Raw genomic sequence first — 13,194 nt, 5'->3', positions numbered from 1 at the left:
CGATTGGTCTTTATATTTATCATTATGCCAGTACCACACTGTGTTGATTACCATAGCTCTGTAGTAATGTTACTGAATTAGGAAGTTCTAGAATTCTCAGTCCTCAGTTCTTGGCATCTGGCGACAATGGATTGAAGGCAGACATCTAGCAATTGTAAGCAAGCTAGTTTTATTCAAAGCGATAGTACACTCACAGAGAGGAGAGTAGGCTGCCAAGAGTGGTCAACTATGAAGATAAGAGAAAACTCTCAGAAGGTAGAGTGGGCTACAAAGAGAGTTCAACCCCCAAAGCCACATGCATCTGGCTCTTTTATTCTGTCTTCAAGGCTTTGGTCCTCTCCCTGTTACCATAGCTCTTCCCCTAAGCCTTGATTGACAGGTTTCTTAAATAATCTTCTCTCTAAACATGCATATAACCATAATGCACTCAGTTTGCCCATAAGGGGAGTCAAAACCGCAATGCAAATTTATTATAATGATCATTTAGTGAAGCAGAAGTGAATTCTAGGTTACACCAGCTGTCCTGTGTGCATGACTATGTTGGAGAATTTCCCTATCATTGCCTTGCTATTGTGTCAGTACAATGGGTTAAGTCAAGGCTATTGTTTAAGGCTATTTTTAATTTTAGCTGCTCTGGAGAGGGTCCCTAGTGTAACTCCTACCTCAGGAAGTTTTAAAATTAGCAAGTGTTGTTTTACAACTTTGTTCTTTTTGAAGATTGTTTTGGCTATTCTGGGTCTCTTGAGATTCCATATGAATTTTAGATACATTTTTCTATTTCTGCAAAAAATGTCATTGAGATTTTGATAGAAATTGCATTGAATCTGTAGATTGTTTTGGGTAGTATTGACATCTTAACAAGATTACATCTTTTAATCCATGATTGTGGTTTGTCTTTCTATTTACTGGTGTCTTTAATTTCTTTGAGCAGTGTTTTGTAGTTATCACCTCCATGGTTTATTCTTAAATATATTATTTCTTTAAGTGCTACTGTAAATGGAACTGTTTTCTTAATTTTCTTTTTGGGCTGTTCATTATTAGTGTAAATAAATGAACTTGTTTTTGTGTGTTGATTTTGTATCTTGCAACTTTGCACAATTTTTTAATTTGTTCTAACAGATTTTTTTTTTTTTGGGGGGGCATGTGTGTATGTATGCTTTAGGGTTTTCTCTATACACAATCATGTTGTCTATGAACAGAGGTAATTTTTCTTCTTCCTTTCCAATTTGGATGCTTTTTTATTTCTTTTTCTCACCTAATTGCTCTGTCTAGGACTTCTAGTACTATGTTGAATAGAAGTGGCAATATTAGGAATCCTTATTTTGTTTCTGATCATAGAGGAAAAGCTTTCAGTCTTTCATCATTCAGTATGATGTCAGCTGTGGGTTTTTCTTGTACGGCCTTTATTATGTTGAGGTACTTTTCTTCTAAACCTAGTTTGCTGAGTATTTTTACCATGAAAGGGTGCTGAATTTTGTCAAATGCTTTTTCTGCACATATTGAGATGATTATGTGTTTTTTACTCCTTTATTCTGTTAATGCAATGTAGTACATTAATTTATTTTTATATGTTGAATCATCTTTTCATTCCAGGAATAAATCCCACTTGGTGATGGTATATAATTGAACTGATTTTTAAACTAAATCAAATTGAGAATATTTATACCCTTGTTAACTAGCTCTTGGGAAGCTTGAGAAGATCAAAATAATTTTAAAGACTAGAGAAACTCTATTTTTTTCACATATAAATTATAGTACAAGTAAACACACTTTAATATACAGTTTCAGGGTATATATGTGTGTTAGTGGGTAGGTAGGTGGACAATATAACATAATTATTATAAGATGTGTTCTGGAGTCACATTGTTTAAATCATGAGTATATAGGAACTCTATGCATTTACAACTATAGTTGGGTAATGCTGGACAAGTTTTAAATTTATCCGCTTCAGATTCCTCTGATGTAAAATAGGGATTAAAATAGTCCTACTTTAGAATTGTCATAAAGATTAAAGAGATAATGTTAATAAAACACTTATAGAGTTCCTGGCATATAGTAAATGCTCTATAAGGATAACTATTATTATATGGTTGACTAATGAAAAATAAGTCTTCTGCTGAATCATGATAAAAATCATATTGCTGAACTATTTAGTGGCAAGGAAAGCATTTACAGTTGAAAAACTATAGGCAGAGACCTTTATACTAGATAAAAAGATTGTCAGCTTTATCATTTGTGAATGTCATCTTATTTACACCTGAAAAGAAACCAAGATTCCTACCCTTCAGTGCTCCCGCAGGTAAAAAGAAGTAATCTTCCAATCTGCAGAGATTGCATGTAAAAGTGTGGGAGTCTGACCTTGAAACTTCTTACCACCCACAGAAATAAGATTGTGTGCAGATTAAACAGTCGCATCTACTTCTCCTCCCCACACCAATGGATCTGGTATTATTGTAAATTATATTTGTCTGTCTCCCTCACTAGAGCATACATTCCTCATGGGCAGGGTCTATGCCTCACCTTCTCTGTAATCCCATACCTTCCAACACAGGGCCTTGACCTCAGCAGATATGTTTTGAATTGAATTCCCTGCTTCCATTCTATTGACCTTTATTCTCTGCAATATAACATTGAGGAAAAAGCCATGATGTAAGAGACATAGATTTAAATTTTGGATATGTTTACTCAATAGTTGAGTAAACTTAAACCGGTAACTTTGTAAGTCCAAGCTTCAGCTTCTTACTTAAAAGATAGCAATAATATTTACCTTACAGGTACTGTGATAATCAAATAAGACAAGCATTATATAAAGTGCTGTGGAAAGTGACAATAGATAATCAAAAAAGCCTTATTTGACTCTGAAATTTTGCTGTATTCATAATAATCACCTCTTGATTTCTCAGTTCAATTCCTAAACTTTTTTTCCCCTTAGAGTTGTACTCATTTGTCTGCCTGCCATACCTCCAAATTTTTTTTTTAATTAGTAGACTTCATTTTTTAGAAGAGTTTTAGGCTTATAGAAAATTTAAACAAATGCATAGAGTTCCTATATACTCTACAGTTCCCCCATTATTAACATGTTACTTTAGTATGGTACATTTGTTATAAGTAATGAGCCAATATTAATACATTTTTATTAACTATACCATATCTATTTATATTTCCTTAGTTTTTACCTAGTGTCCTTTTATCTATGACCGAATCTCATCCAGGACACCATATTACGCTTAGTTGCCATGTCCCCTTAGGCTCCTCTTGGCCATAACAGTTTCTTAGACTTCCTTTGTTTTTGATAACAGTTTTGAGAATTACTGATCAGATATATTATAAGATGTCCCTTAGAATTTCCCTCACATTTTTATCATGATTAAACTGAGGATATGTTTTTTTGGGAGGAAAATCACAGAGGTAAAGTATCATTTCGTCACATACTATCGAGAGACATTCTATAAAAATGACTTACCACTGTTGATGTTGACCTTGATTACCCTGCTGAAGTAGTGTTCGTTGGGTTTCTGTACTATAAAGTTATGCTTTTTCCCCCCTTTCCATACTCTACTCTTTGGAGGAAGTTACTCCACATTTTTTTTTTTAGAGCAAATACTTGATGCATGAGTTGATTCTATAAGGTAGGGATATATGTTATTTCCTGCCTTACCCAGAGCTCATTTTAAGAAAAGTCTTCTCCATCCACACCCTCAGCTAAATGGACAGCAGACCAAAGGACCATGATTGGGACAGAGATAGCCATCTAGCCTTCAGTTTTTATTCTGTCTAAACTAAAAGATTAAACAATTTTTGTGATATTGTTGGCACTCAGTAGTATTCAATTCTCTCACCTTTAAAAACCCATGGACTCTCTTTAATAAATACAGTTAGTTTACTTGATGCATTAAAATTATACTTTCTGAAGAAAAAGTTCTCAAAATTCTTGTCGACTTTTTAAATTCTCCACTGAGTGAAGCCTACTAATTTCTTGCTTGTGGTTTTCAATATTCTCTTAGTAGTAAGATGACACAAATTGAAAGAAGAGCAAACAGTGTTATTGAAGTGCTCCTTGGCTTAAAGGAACTTGTTAAATGTGTTAGAAGAAAGAATTGATGAAAAATGTATCCCTTTAAGGGCCTGTTCTTAAAAGAGACAGTGTTGCTTAACAGCAGGAAAAGAAATTTCAATATGAAGTGTGGACAATGATTATGGCATTTGCCATAATCACTATCTTTTCAAGTGGATTTCCCTCCTTGAATGATTTGATTCTTTTACATGGATATTTCTAAATACTCATCCAGCATGGAACAAGTGAACTCATCATGTATAGTGATGAAGAAGAGGGAAATCAAAATTGGTGAACAATTTTCCTTTTTTTTTTGGCAGTAGATAACAATTTAAAAAGCCATTGATTAGGACATAAAATGTAATCCTGAATAATGGAAAGCAGTTTATGCCATGAAAGATGGTATTATGTGCTTTAACGAATCAAATTTGAAGAGCAGTTCTTGGACTTGTTGACTTTATTCCAGTATATATTCAGGATATCAGCATGTATGATAATGTTGAGTATGTTTTCTCATTAATGTATATTCAATGCATAAAAGAATGAAATAATTTGGATGTAGAAGCTATGTTACAACATAATTAAAACATAGACTGTAACTGCAAGAAACCTTATAAGCTGTTAAGAAAAGCCAAATGATTAGAGAAATAAACTTTAGAAAGAGGTATGTAATTTAGATACTTATAACTTATTTCAGATAAACATAAATAATTTTTAGTATCAATATGTCTCTTGCAATATTTTTCTTTTATCTCAGTGCATATATGCATAGGTAATTAGAAATCATTCTAATTTAACTAGGCGTCCTGTGGGTTCTTTTAAATTCTTTTCCTTTTCTAATTGTGGAAAGAACATTTGATATGAGCTCTACTCTCTCAATAAAACTTTTAAGTATACAATATATTATCGTTTACTGGTGTCTTGTGTTTTTATTTGCTGAATCTGACAACCCTAGTAATGCCAAGATCTGAACTCAGGTCTTCTGACTCTAAATCTAGCGATCCTTCCACTAGACCTTTCTTGTAGTTGATTTCATAAAACAACAACCACATGAATATGTTTGGAATTAAGTTTCACAGTGACTTTTTTGCATTTTATTGGTACTCTAGCCATCTGAAGAATGTCCCTGGAGGAGAAATATAGACTCTCATCTTCATGCCTCTGTTTGTACCCATTAGAGCATTCTTCTGGACAGTTTGTAAAGCCATGCTGGAAATTCTCTTCATTGTTGAAAGATAAAGGCAATAGCATTCCAGGTTTAACTCTTAGAGCAGCTCTATAATGTTCAAAATGACCCATAATCAACTTAGAAAGGGGATGCAGAAAGCTACAAACTAAAATGATATCACCTTAATAGGATTCCTAAAAATAATGTTACTATCGTGAACTGTGATTTTAATCAATATCATGTACGCAGATGACAAAGTGCATTTGTATGCATTATTCTATATGATCCTCATAAAAATCTGCGGAGTAGTTTAGATTTATTTTCCTGTGGAAATTAAGGTTCTGTGAGTAAATGACTTATTTTGAGTTGTACAATTAATAAGTGCCAGAGATATTGCTTTTGCCTTCATCTTCCAGACTCAGGTCCTGAGCCTTTCCACTGCACAGTGCTGCTAGGTGAGAGTGAGAAGAATGTAGTTTCTAGAGCTGCTGGTCAGTTTGTTAATTTGCGTAGGAGTCCGCTCTCCACACTTAACGCATTGTGTTACCAACAATACAAAGATATGCTTAATTTTAGTTTAAATTTTACAATTCCTTGTACAATTAGAAAATTCAGAATGGATTTTATGAATATCATAACTGCCTACTGCCTCAGAATTCTTTGCACTTCGAAAGACTGAGCAGGTAGACCTTGGAGGCAGAGAGCTGATTGAGCCCAGGAGCTCAATACTCTCCATGTTTTTACTGGGGACTCTTGGAGTGAGGTGGACCCATCCAAGGAGATGAGCAAGTGCCACTTTCCTTTCAGATTTAGATTCGACAAGCATTTTTGAATGCCAATTGCATGCAAAACACTTTCACATATAATAGCTCATATCTGAAAGTTCGTAACTCAAAGGAGGGAAGGCAGTATTCTACCTTGAGATGTGAAATTTGAGATCTAAAAGATAAAGATGCTCTAATTTAAAAAAGAATCTTGTGAAAACAGATTTCAGAGAGAAGATTGTGATCAGGGAAGAGGCTACTCTTTCTTGGCTGGTTGACTTTTTTAAATTGAATTTATCGAAGTGACATTGGTTCATAAAATTATATAGGTGTCAAATGTACAATTCAATAATACATCAAATATATATTGCATTGTGTGTTCACCATCCGAAGTTAAATTTCCTTCTGTCACCATATATTTGACAGGCTGGTTGACTTTAAATGCTCTGCAAGTCTTTATTGTATTAGATCGAAACCATAATTTAAGTCTGAGAAACCAGATCATTTGACTTAGATCTTCACTAATAGGAAACCAATACTTCCTGTTTGGCTTTTTCCTCACACAATTTCAAAAACATACAGGAAAGAGAGTACACAGCCTATTGGCTCCAGATGAACATTAGGAAAGGATATGAAAGACATTGTAATTTTTTTCCTAATGTCATAAGTTATATATGATATTCCACTAACAGTAAAAGGAGAGTAGAGCAGAACTGAGCACCTGTGTAATTCAAAGGAAGATCCACATTAACTGAGAACATATTATTTCCAAATTGGAACATTTGGTCTGAAAAATGAGTACATTTATGGGACAATAAAAAATATGTATTTAGAATTAGGAGTGATATCAGTGGTCAGCTCACTGAGAAGCACCACCAAAAATGTGAGACTTCACTTCTGATTAAATTCCTGTGGCTGTCCATGTTCTTTATTGTTAAAAAAAAGAAAAGAAAAGAAAAGCTTGCAATTAAGCTTAATTTCCCCCTCTATTTCTTTAAGAAATAGAGGATAAAAGTAGATGAAATCTCAGGGAGCTTTTGAATGAGGAACGCTCAAGGATTTGTTTCATTCTTTACCTGTGTCACAGAGAATGTTACAGAGGTATCTGCATAACTAGAAATCTTTTCAATCAAATAAAGATACAAAGGTTTTTCTAAATGACATCCTGGTTCACCCTGTGACAAGGCAGAGACATTCTTTGCTGTATGTAGAAAGATTGCCTCCTCATTCCACACATTTACCCTCAGTCTTCCACCTACAGAGATGCCTCTGTCTGACTGTGAAGACAGTGTCATCTCCACACTACTCCATTCCACATTAACATGCAGAAGGCTGCAAACACATGCTGAGATGGACATTTACTAATAGAATGGACAAAAACCAACAAGTAATATTTTGTTTGTGAGGGTAGTTGCATATTTCATCTTCAACAGGCTACTCAGGTATAATGGATTCCAGGGTTTATAACAACTCATGAATGAGAGAGATCAATAGCTTATTAAATGCTGCCTATTAGATAACCACACTCACAGTTTTTAAGCATTTTTGCTCATTGTCTCTAACTACAGACAAGGTAAGAGGCTGGTGAGAGGGAGGGAGGAAAGTTTTCTCTGGCAGATCAAGAAGAATTCAGTAGCTCAAGATTCCACAGAGGAGTTTAAAGCAGAAGAGTAAGTCAACTGTTAAGATAGACATCATCCAATCTGTCGACAAAACATGGAATTAGGAGAACTGTAGCTGTATTTCCAAGTCCTGCAAGTTTCTTCTTGATGCTAAGTCCTCAAACCCATACTCATTTTTACTGAACAAATAGAAGGAAAAAGTATCTGTCTCAAATTAAACCTCCCCTAATGCAAGTGGAAATAATACATGGTCCTTTATCCTTCTCAAATGTGAGGGATACAGTAGGTTGTCTGATCCTAGCTTCAGAATACTTGAGAATGCTAAGAAAAGCTGAGCTTTTCAAAGCAAAAAGCTGTGCTCAGCCCTTCTCTCTGTCACTGTGACATCAACCTCTTGTGCCCACATAGCCCCTAGCCTTCTTATTCCTTAAATGGTTTCTTTCTATCTTATTCATGCAGTCTCATAACCTGATGGCTCAGATAAACCATGTGCCAAATCTTGGCAGCTGTATCTCTTCTTTGTGGGAAGGTTAAGTAGTCCTTTAAAAATTCTGAAGAATACAAAAATATTACTACTGCATATATTGGTTTAGAGAGAACTACAAGATAAAACTCCTTGACACACACAAAAGCCTTCCGCAATTTGCACACAACCTACTTTTTTAAGGTCATCACTATTTCCCTTCTCCTTCCACCAACACATATTCAGTCTTTATTGCCTCGATGACTTTGCACATGCTGTTCCCTCTGTCCTTTTTCACCTTCTCTGATGGAAAACTCGTAATCATGCTTGAGAACATTTCAGTTTTTCAGTAAAACAGCTTCCAACAACTCCAGGGAAATTCAGAGACTTCCTCATCGGTGCTTTTATAAGCCTTTGTTCAAATCATATTATAACACCTATCAGTTTATATTGCAATTGTGTGTTAAATCCGAGGGCATAGATCATGTCTTAATCATCTAGGGATTAACACAGCCCCTGAGAGATAGTGGATACTCAATGCATTTTTTTAATGAATGAACATTGTCTAAATTGTTTGTTTTATTTTTCCGTAAAACTAGTTTAATACTGTGGTTATCTTTAACATGGCAGTTTATTCTTACATACTTGTATAGGAGGAAGACAGTGAATACCCTAATTGCATCACTCCTGGAAAGCTGTCAATGATGTCAACTTACCCAAAGAAGTAAGGAAAATCTACAAATTAAAATGTTAAACATGGCTTTATAATAACAATGAAAAATGTGTTTATAAAATCATTTTCATTTTCAATTCTTCTTCTTAACAGAGTAAGTATAACAAAAAGAAGATATACAAATATGTGTAGACTGCATCAGAAGAAGTCTTTAAAAAGATCAAAACGATAGATGTTTACAGTTAAAGGAGACCTTTTGGTTGTCTGGTTCAACTCTCAGCTATGTATGAATCTCTCTAATATCCCTGGTAAATGCTCATCCAGCTTTTACTTGAACACTTCCAGTGATAAGGAACTCACTACTTATATGGTATTTGTTTCCTTATTTCGACAATTATAATATCCAAGTTGAGCCCAAATCTGCCTACTTGTAATCTTTAATCATTGAAGTCTGTCCTTCCTTCTTAAACCACAAAAATATTCCTCCTTCCTTATGGTAGCCCTGTAAAGAATTAAAAACAGCTAAATAGTCATCCCAGACCTTTTCTTTTCCAGTGTCATTCATCTGCTTCTCATATATCATGTTTCCTAACATTTTCAACAACCTAGTTCATACTCTATAGACATGTTGAAATTCGTCCTTAACCTTTCAAAAATGGAGTCTGGATGTGTACGTCAAGTAATATTTGCCCAGTGTAGAGAAATTCCCAGAGCAAGACTAGCACATATCTCCACTTCTAGACCCCGTACAGGTACTGTTCAAACTTGAAATGGCTCTTACGTGACGTAGAACTTGACAATGGTTAGCAGGAAAGGGAATAATATGAAGCCTGGCTAGGACCAGAGCTAAGAGAACTGGTCCAATTCTGCGACCTTAGGTGGGAGGTAAGCCACCTAAATGAACCCTAGATATACCAAGGGCATTCAAGGAGTTTTGATCTGATAGATGGGAACTAGGGTGTAGCCATATTTGAATTCAGACACATGGCAGCATTATGCCTCCATTAGGTTTTGGAACAAGTCATCGACTGAGAAACATGGGAATCAAGATCCAACCCCTGGGCAAAGAGGCTACAAAGGGCCAGAGAAATTAAAGTCAGAAAGAGTGGAGTTCATAGAAGGACTACATTTCTAGGGGAAATCTGAGCTGGTAAGAATCAAAATGACTCTGGAGTCATAAAGACCTTTATTGAATTTCATTTTCCTCACTTTCCAAACCTCAATTTCCTCATGTGAAAATGGGGCTAGTAATAGTATTTATTTACAGGATTGCTGTGAAGATTTAGTGGGATAATGTATAAAGTCTGGCATGTAGTTAGTGCTTATCAAATGTTTTTATTGCAAATTAAAATGTATGAATAAAATGTAAGTTAAATAAATTCTTAAATAATTTCACTTTTGAAGCCTTTAAAGTTTATTACATACTAAGAGCATTTTCTTAAAAATATTTTTAACAATTCCTTTAAGGAAAACACTATATCTTTTTTTTTCAAAAATGACCAGGAATTATATGAATTAATGGAATATGGCTTGTAAAGTAAGAATAACATAATATGACTCATTATAATCCTCATAATAATTATATCAATAATAGGGTTATAACAAATACACTTATTTTCAGATTTTACTTTCAAGTAAAGTGATGACTTACCATGAATCTTTGAAATTAGTCTTTTTATAATAAATTCATTAATCCAGTCAGAATTACAATTTATTATTTGCTAGAAATCGTTGCAAAATCCTTTTCTCAGCCCCACACTGTTTTCTTTTTAATATCCAATTACCTAAAACTTAAGAGGGGCACCGCCCGATGGGGGTGTCTGCTTGTTGCTCTGATACGGTAGTTATGGTTCAGAGAATTGGGAGTGACATTATCTGTAACATCAAAAAAAAAAACTTCTCTTGGTGAGTGGAAGGCCTGTATATAAAAGTCACAGTTAAGGGTCTACAGCCCAATTCGCCAGCTTTCTCAAATTCACTCAACTTTAAGAAAGCATCAGCTGCTAACACACCTGATAGAAGATCGCGTGGTGAGTAGTCTTTCTCTTTTACATTTTATATGAGATTTTTTTACATCAAGCAATTATTTAATGTGTATCATTTTCTGAAAATAACATGTTGTTTCTTCAAAGTAAAATGTTAAGGGAAGGTTTGAATTATGTTTAATATAAAATGCCGCAATACAAAATAAAATGTATGCTACTAAAATACTCTTAAATCATTTATTTTTGTGATTAAAATCTTTTGAGATGCCTGGCTTTTTCTAAATTCATCTGAAATTACACAAAAAATAATTAAAATTTGGCATGATATGCTTTAAAGGTATCATTGAAATTTTGAAATAAAACAGCCTAATGAGGAATGAATAATTTTGACTTAAATAACCAATATAAATTTATTAAGTTAAATTAAAATTCCATTTTTCATGCAGAATATCCTCATTTGTTTTTTTGTTTTGACCTATAGAGGGCTCAATCTGTATATCACAGTTGGAGAGCCTCAGTTTTACTGCTGAATATTTATTCCCTTTACATAAAGGCTTTTCTAATTTTCTATTCTAAAAACTGTACATGAATTTTAAGGGTGTTTTAGAACTGTTTTTCAGCTTTTTCATGACATTCTTGTAAGAAACTCATCTCTATTAAGAATAAGAACAAGGAAGCAAAGCAGAGATGTCTGAAGTCACCAGGTGAATGTGACAAAGTTAGGATTAGACACCACTGCTCCTGTCCTCTAGCTACAGTGCCTTTTTTAAATGTAAACCAAAATTGAAGAATACACATTTGTCACTGTCAATAGCTTTATATTACACAGTGAAAATAAATATAGATGATAATGTTTCTTATGCAATTTCTAAGTGATGCCATTTCCCCTTAAAATATGAATTCATAACCACTCTATATGTATATTAAAACAGAGAACATTAAACATTAAGAAAAACACTTTATAATAATAGGCTTTGCAAGGATTGAAGTGCAGATTAAGGTAAGACCATTCTGAGATGAAAAACTTTATGAGCAAAAGAGAAAAGTGATAAAAATTATATTCATACAAGATCATTAATAAAATAAGCTCAAGAAATAATATAGACAAACATTTTATATGAGGCCAAAGCTCTAAATCCACATAAGAAGTCATTAGATGAATTTTTAAAACTTTGACCAATTTTTTTAACAGTAGAAATATGTGTTAATTCAGTAAAAATCTCTAAATCAGAGCCTATTAATTTGGTATTTACAGTTATTATTGCAGTGCCTGAAATGAAGTTGACTTATGAAAAAGGAATCTGCTAAGTAAATAAACAGTGTTAATAATTTACCTAAGAGGTAAAGTAGCCATTTCAAGCAAATTATAAGCTTTTAGCCAGAACAAACATAAAATACGTGAGGAAATTCTAAAAAGTAAGCTTTTTCATTCCTTATGTGGCTTAAAATTCATATATTAAAACTTGCACAAGAACTCTCAAAAAAATATCTAAGTAAAACTAATCTGTCTAATTTCCAGCCAAATTATGTATATACATAATATATTCTAATATATCTGTAAAATAAAAAGGCTGATTCCAAAAGTCTCCCATGAAAACCAATCCAGTTAGTTACTGTAACACTCTGTGCACAGTTTTATAGTTATAAATGTAAACGACTAAATTTAATTATATAGTTTGGAATATTAAAAATATTTTTAAATACCTGCATTTTGCTTTTCCTTTTTAGTGAAGATGTCTGCAAAAGAAATGGTTAAAGTAATGATTGTCATGCTTGCAATATGTTTTTTTGCAAAATCAGATGGGAAACTTATTAAGTAAGTACTGTAGCATTTTCTGCATGGTGAGAGGATGGGAATTGGATTTCTAGGGTTGGCTTTATGATTGGAAGAGGGGAGCTAAAGGAGTGGTCCTCTCTGTTTCTGTTTTCTACAGAAAGAGATCTGTGAGTGAAATACAGCTTATGCATAACCTGCGTAAACATCTGAACTCAATGGAAAGGGTGGAATGGCTGAGGAAGAAGCTGCAGGATGTGCACAATTTTGTTGCTCTTGGAACTTCTATCGCTCACAGAGATTCGGGTTCCCAGAGGCCCCGAAAAAAGGAAGACAATGTCCTGGTTGAGAACCATCAAAAAAATCTCGGAGAAGCAGACAAAGCTGATGTGGATGTATTAACTAAAGCTAAATCCCAATGAAAACAGATCTATCAGAGCACTGCTCTAGACATCATAGGGCAACAATATTACATGCTGCTAATATTTTCAAGCTCTATTATGATCACCAAGTGCCAATATTTCTAGTATCACCACACTTTACATGTAATCAATTGCTAGGCACGCTAGCTATAATTTTAATTGATTATTTTGATTCTACTTTTATTCATTTAAGAGCTCTGTTAATTATTCTATTTCTATTGTTTATTCTTTTTAAAGTATGTTGTTACATAATTTATAAAAGAATAAAA

General features: G+C 33.8%; 1 protein-coding gene across 1 annotated transcript; it reads left to right on the top strand.

Annotated features, from left to right (window-relative positions):
• Positions 1-10,554: 10,554 nt before the first annotated feature.
• Positions 10,555-12,983, top strand: PTH (parathyroid hormone). The gene is given in 3 exon segments (XM_006905658.2): positions 10,555-10,653; positions 12,463-12,545; positions 12,664-12,983. Coding segments are annotated over 3 exon segments (444 nt in total). The 3' UTR covers positions 12,926-12,983.
• The last annotated feature ends 211 nt before the right edge of the window (positions 12,984-13,194 follow it).

The sequence above is a fragment of the Pteropus alecto genome, unplaced genomic scaffold (genome assembly GCF_000325575.1).
Source record: "Pteropus alecto unplaced genomic scaffold, ASM32557v1 scaffold461, whole genome shotgun sequence".
Taxonomy (NCBI): Eukaryota; Metazoa; Chordata; class Mammalia; order Chiroptera; family Pteropodidae; genus Pteropus; species Pteropus alecto.
This window is presented reverse-complemented; position numbering and strand designations above follow the sequence as displayed.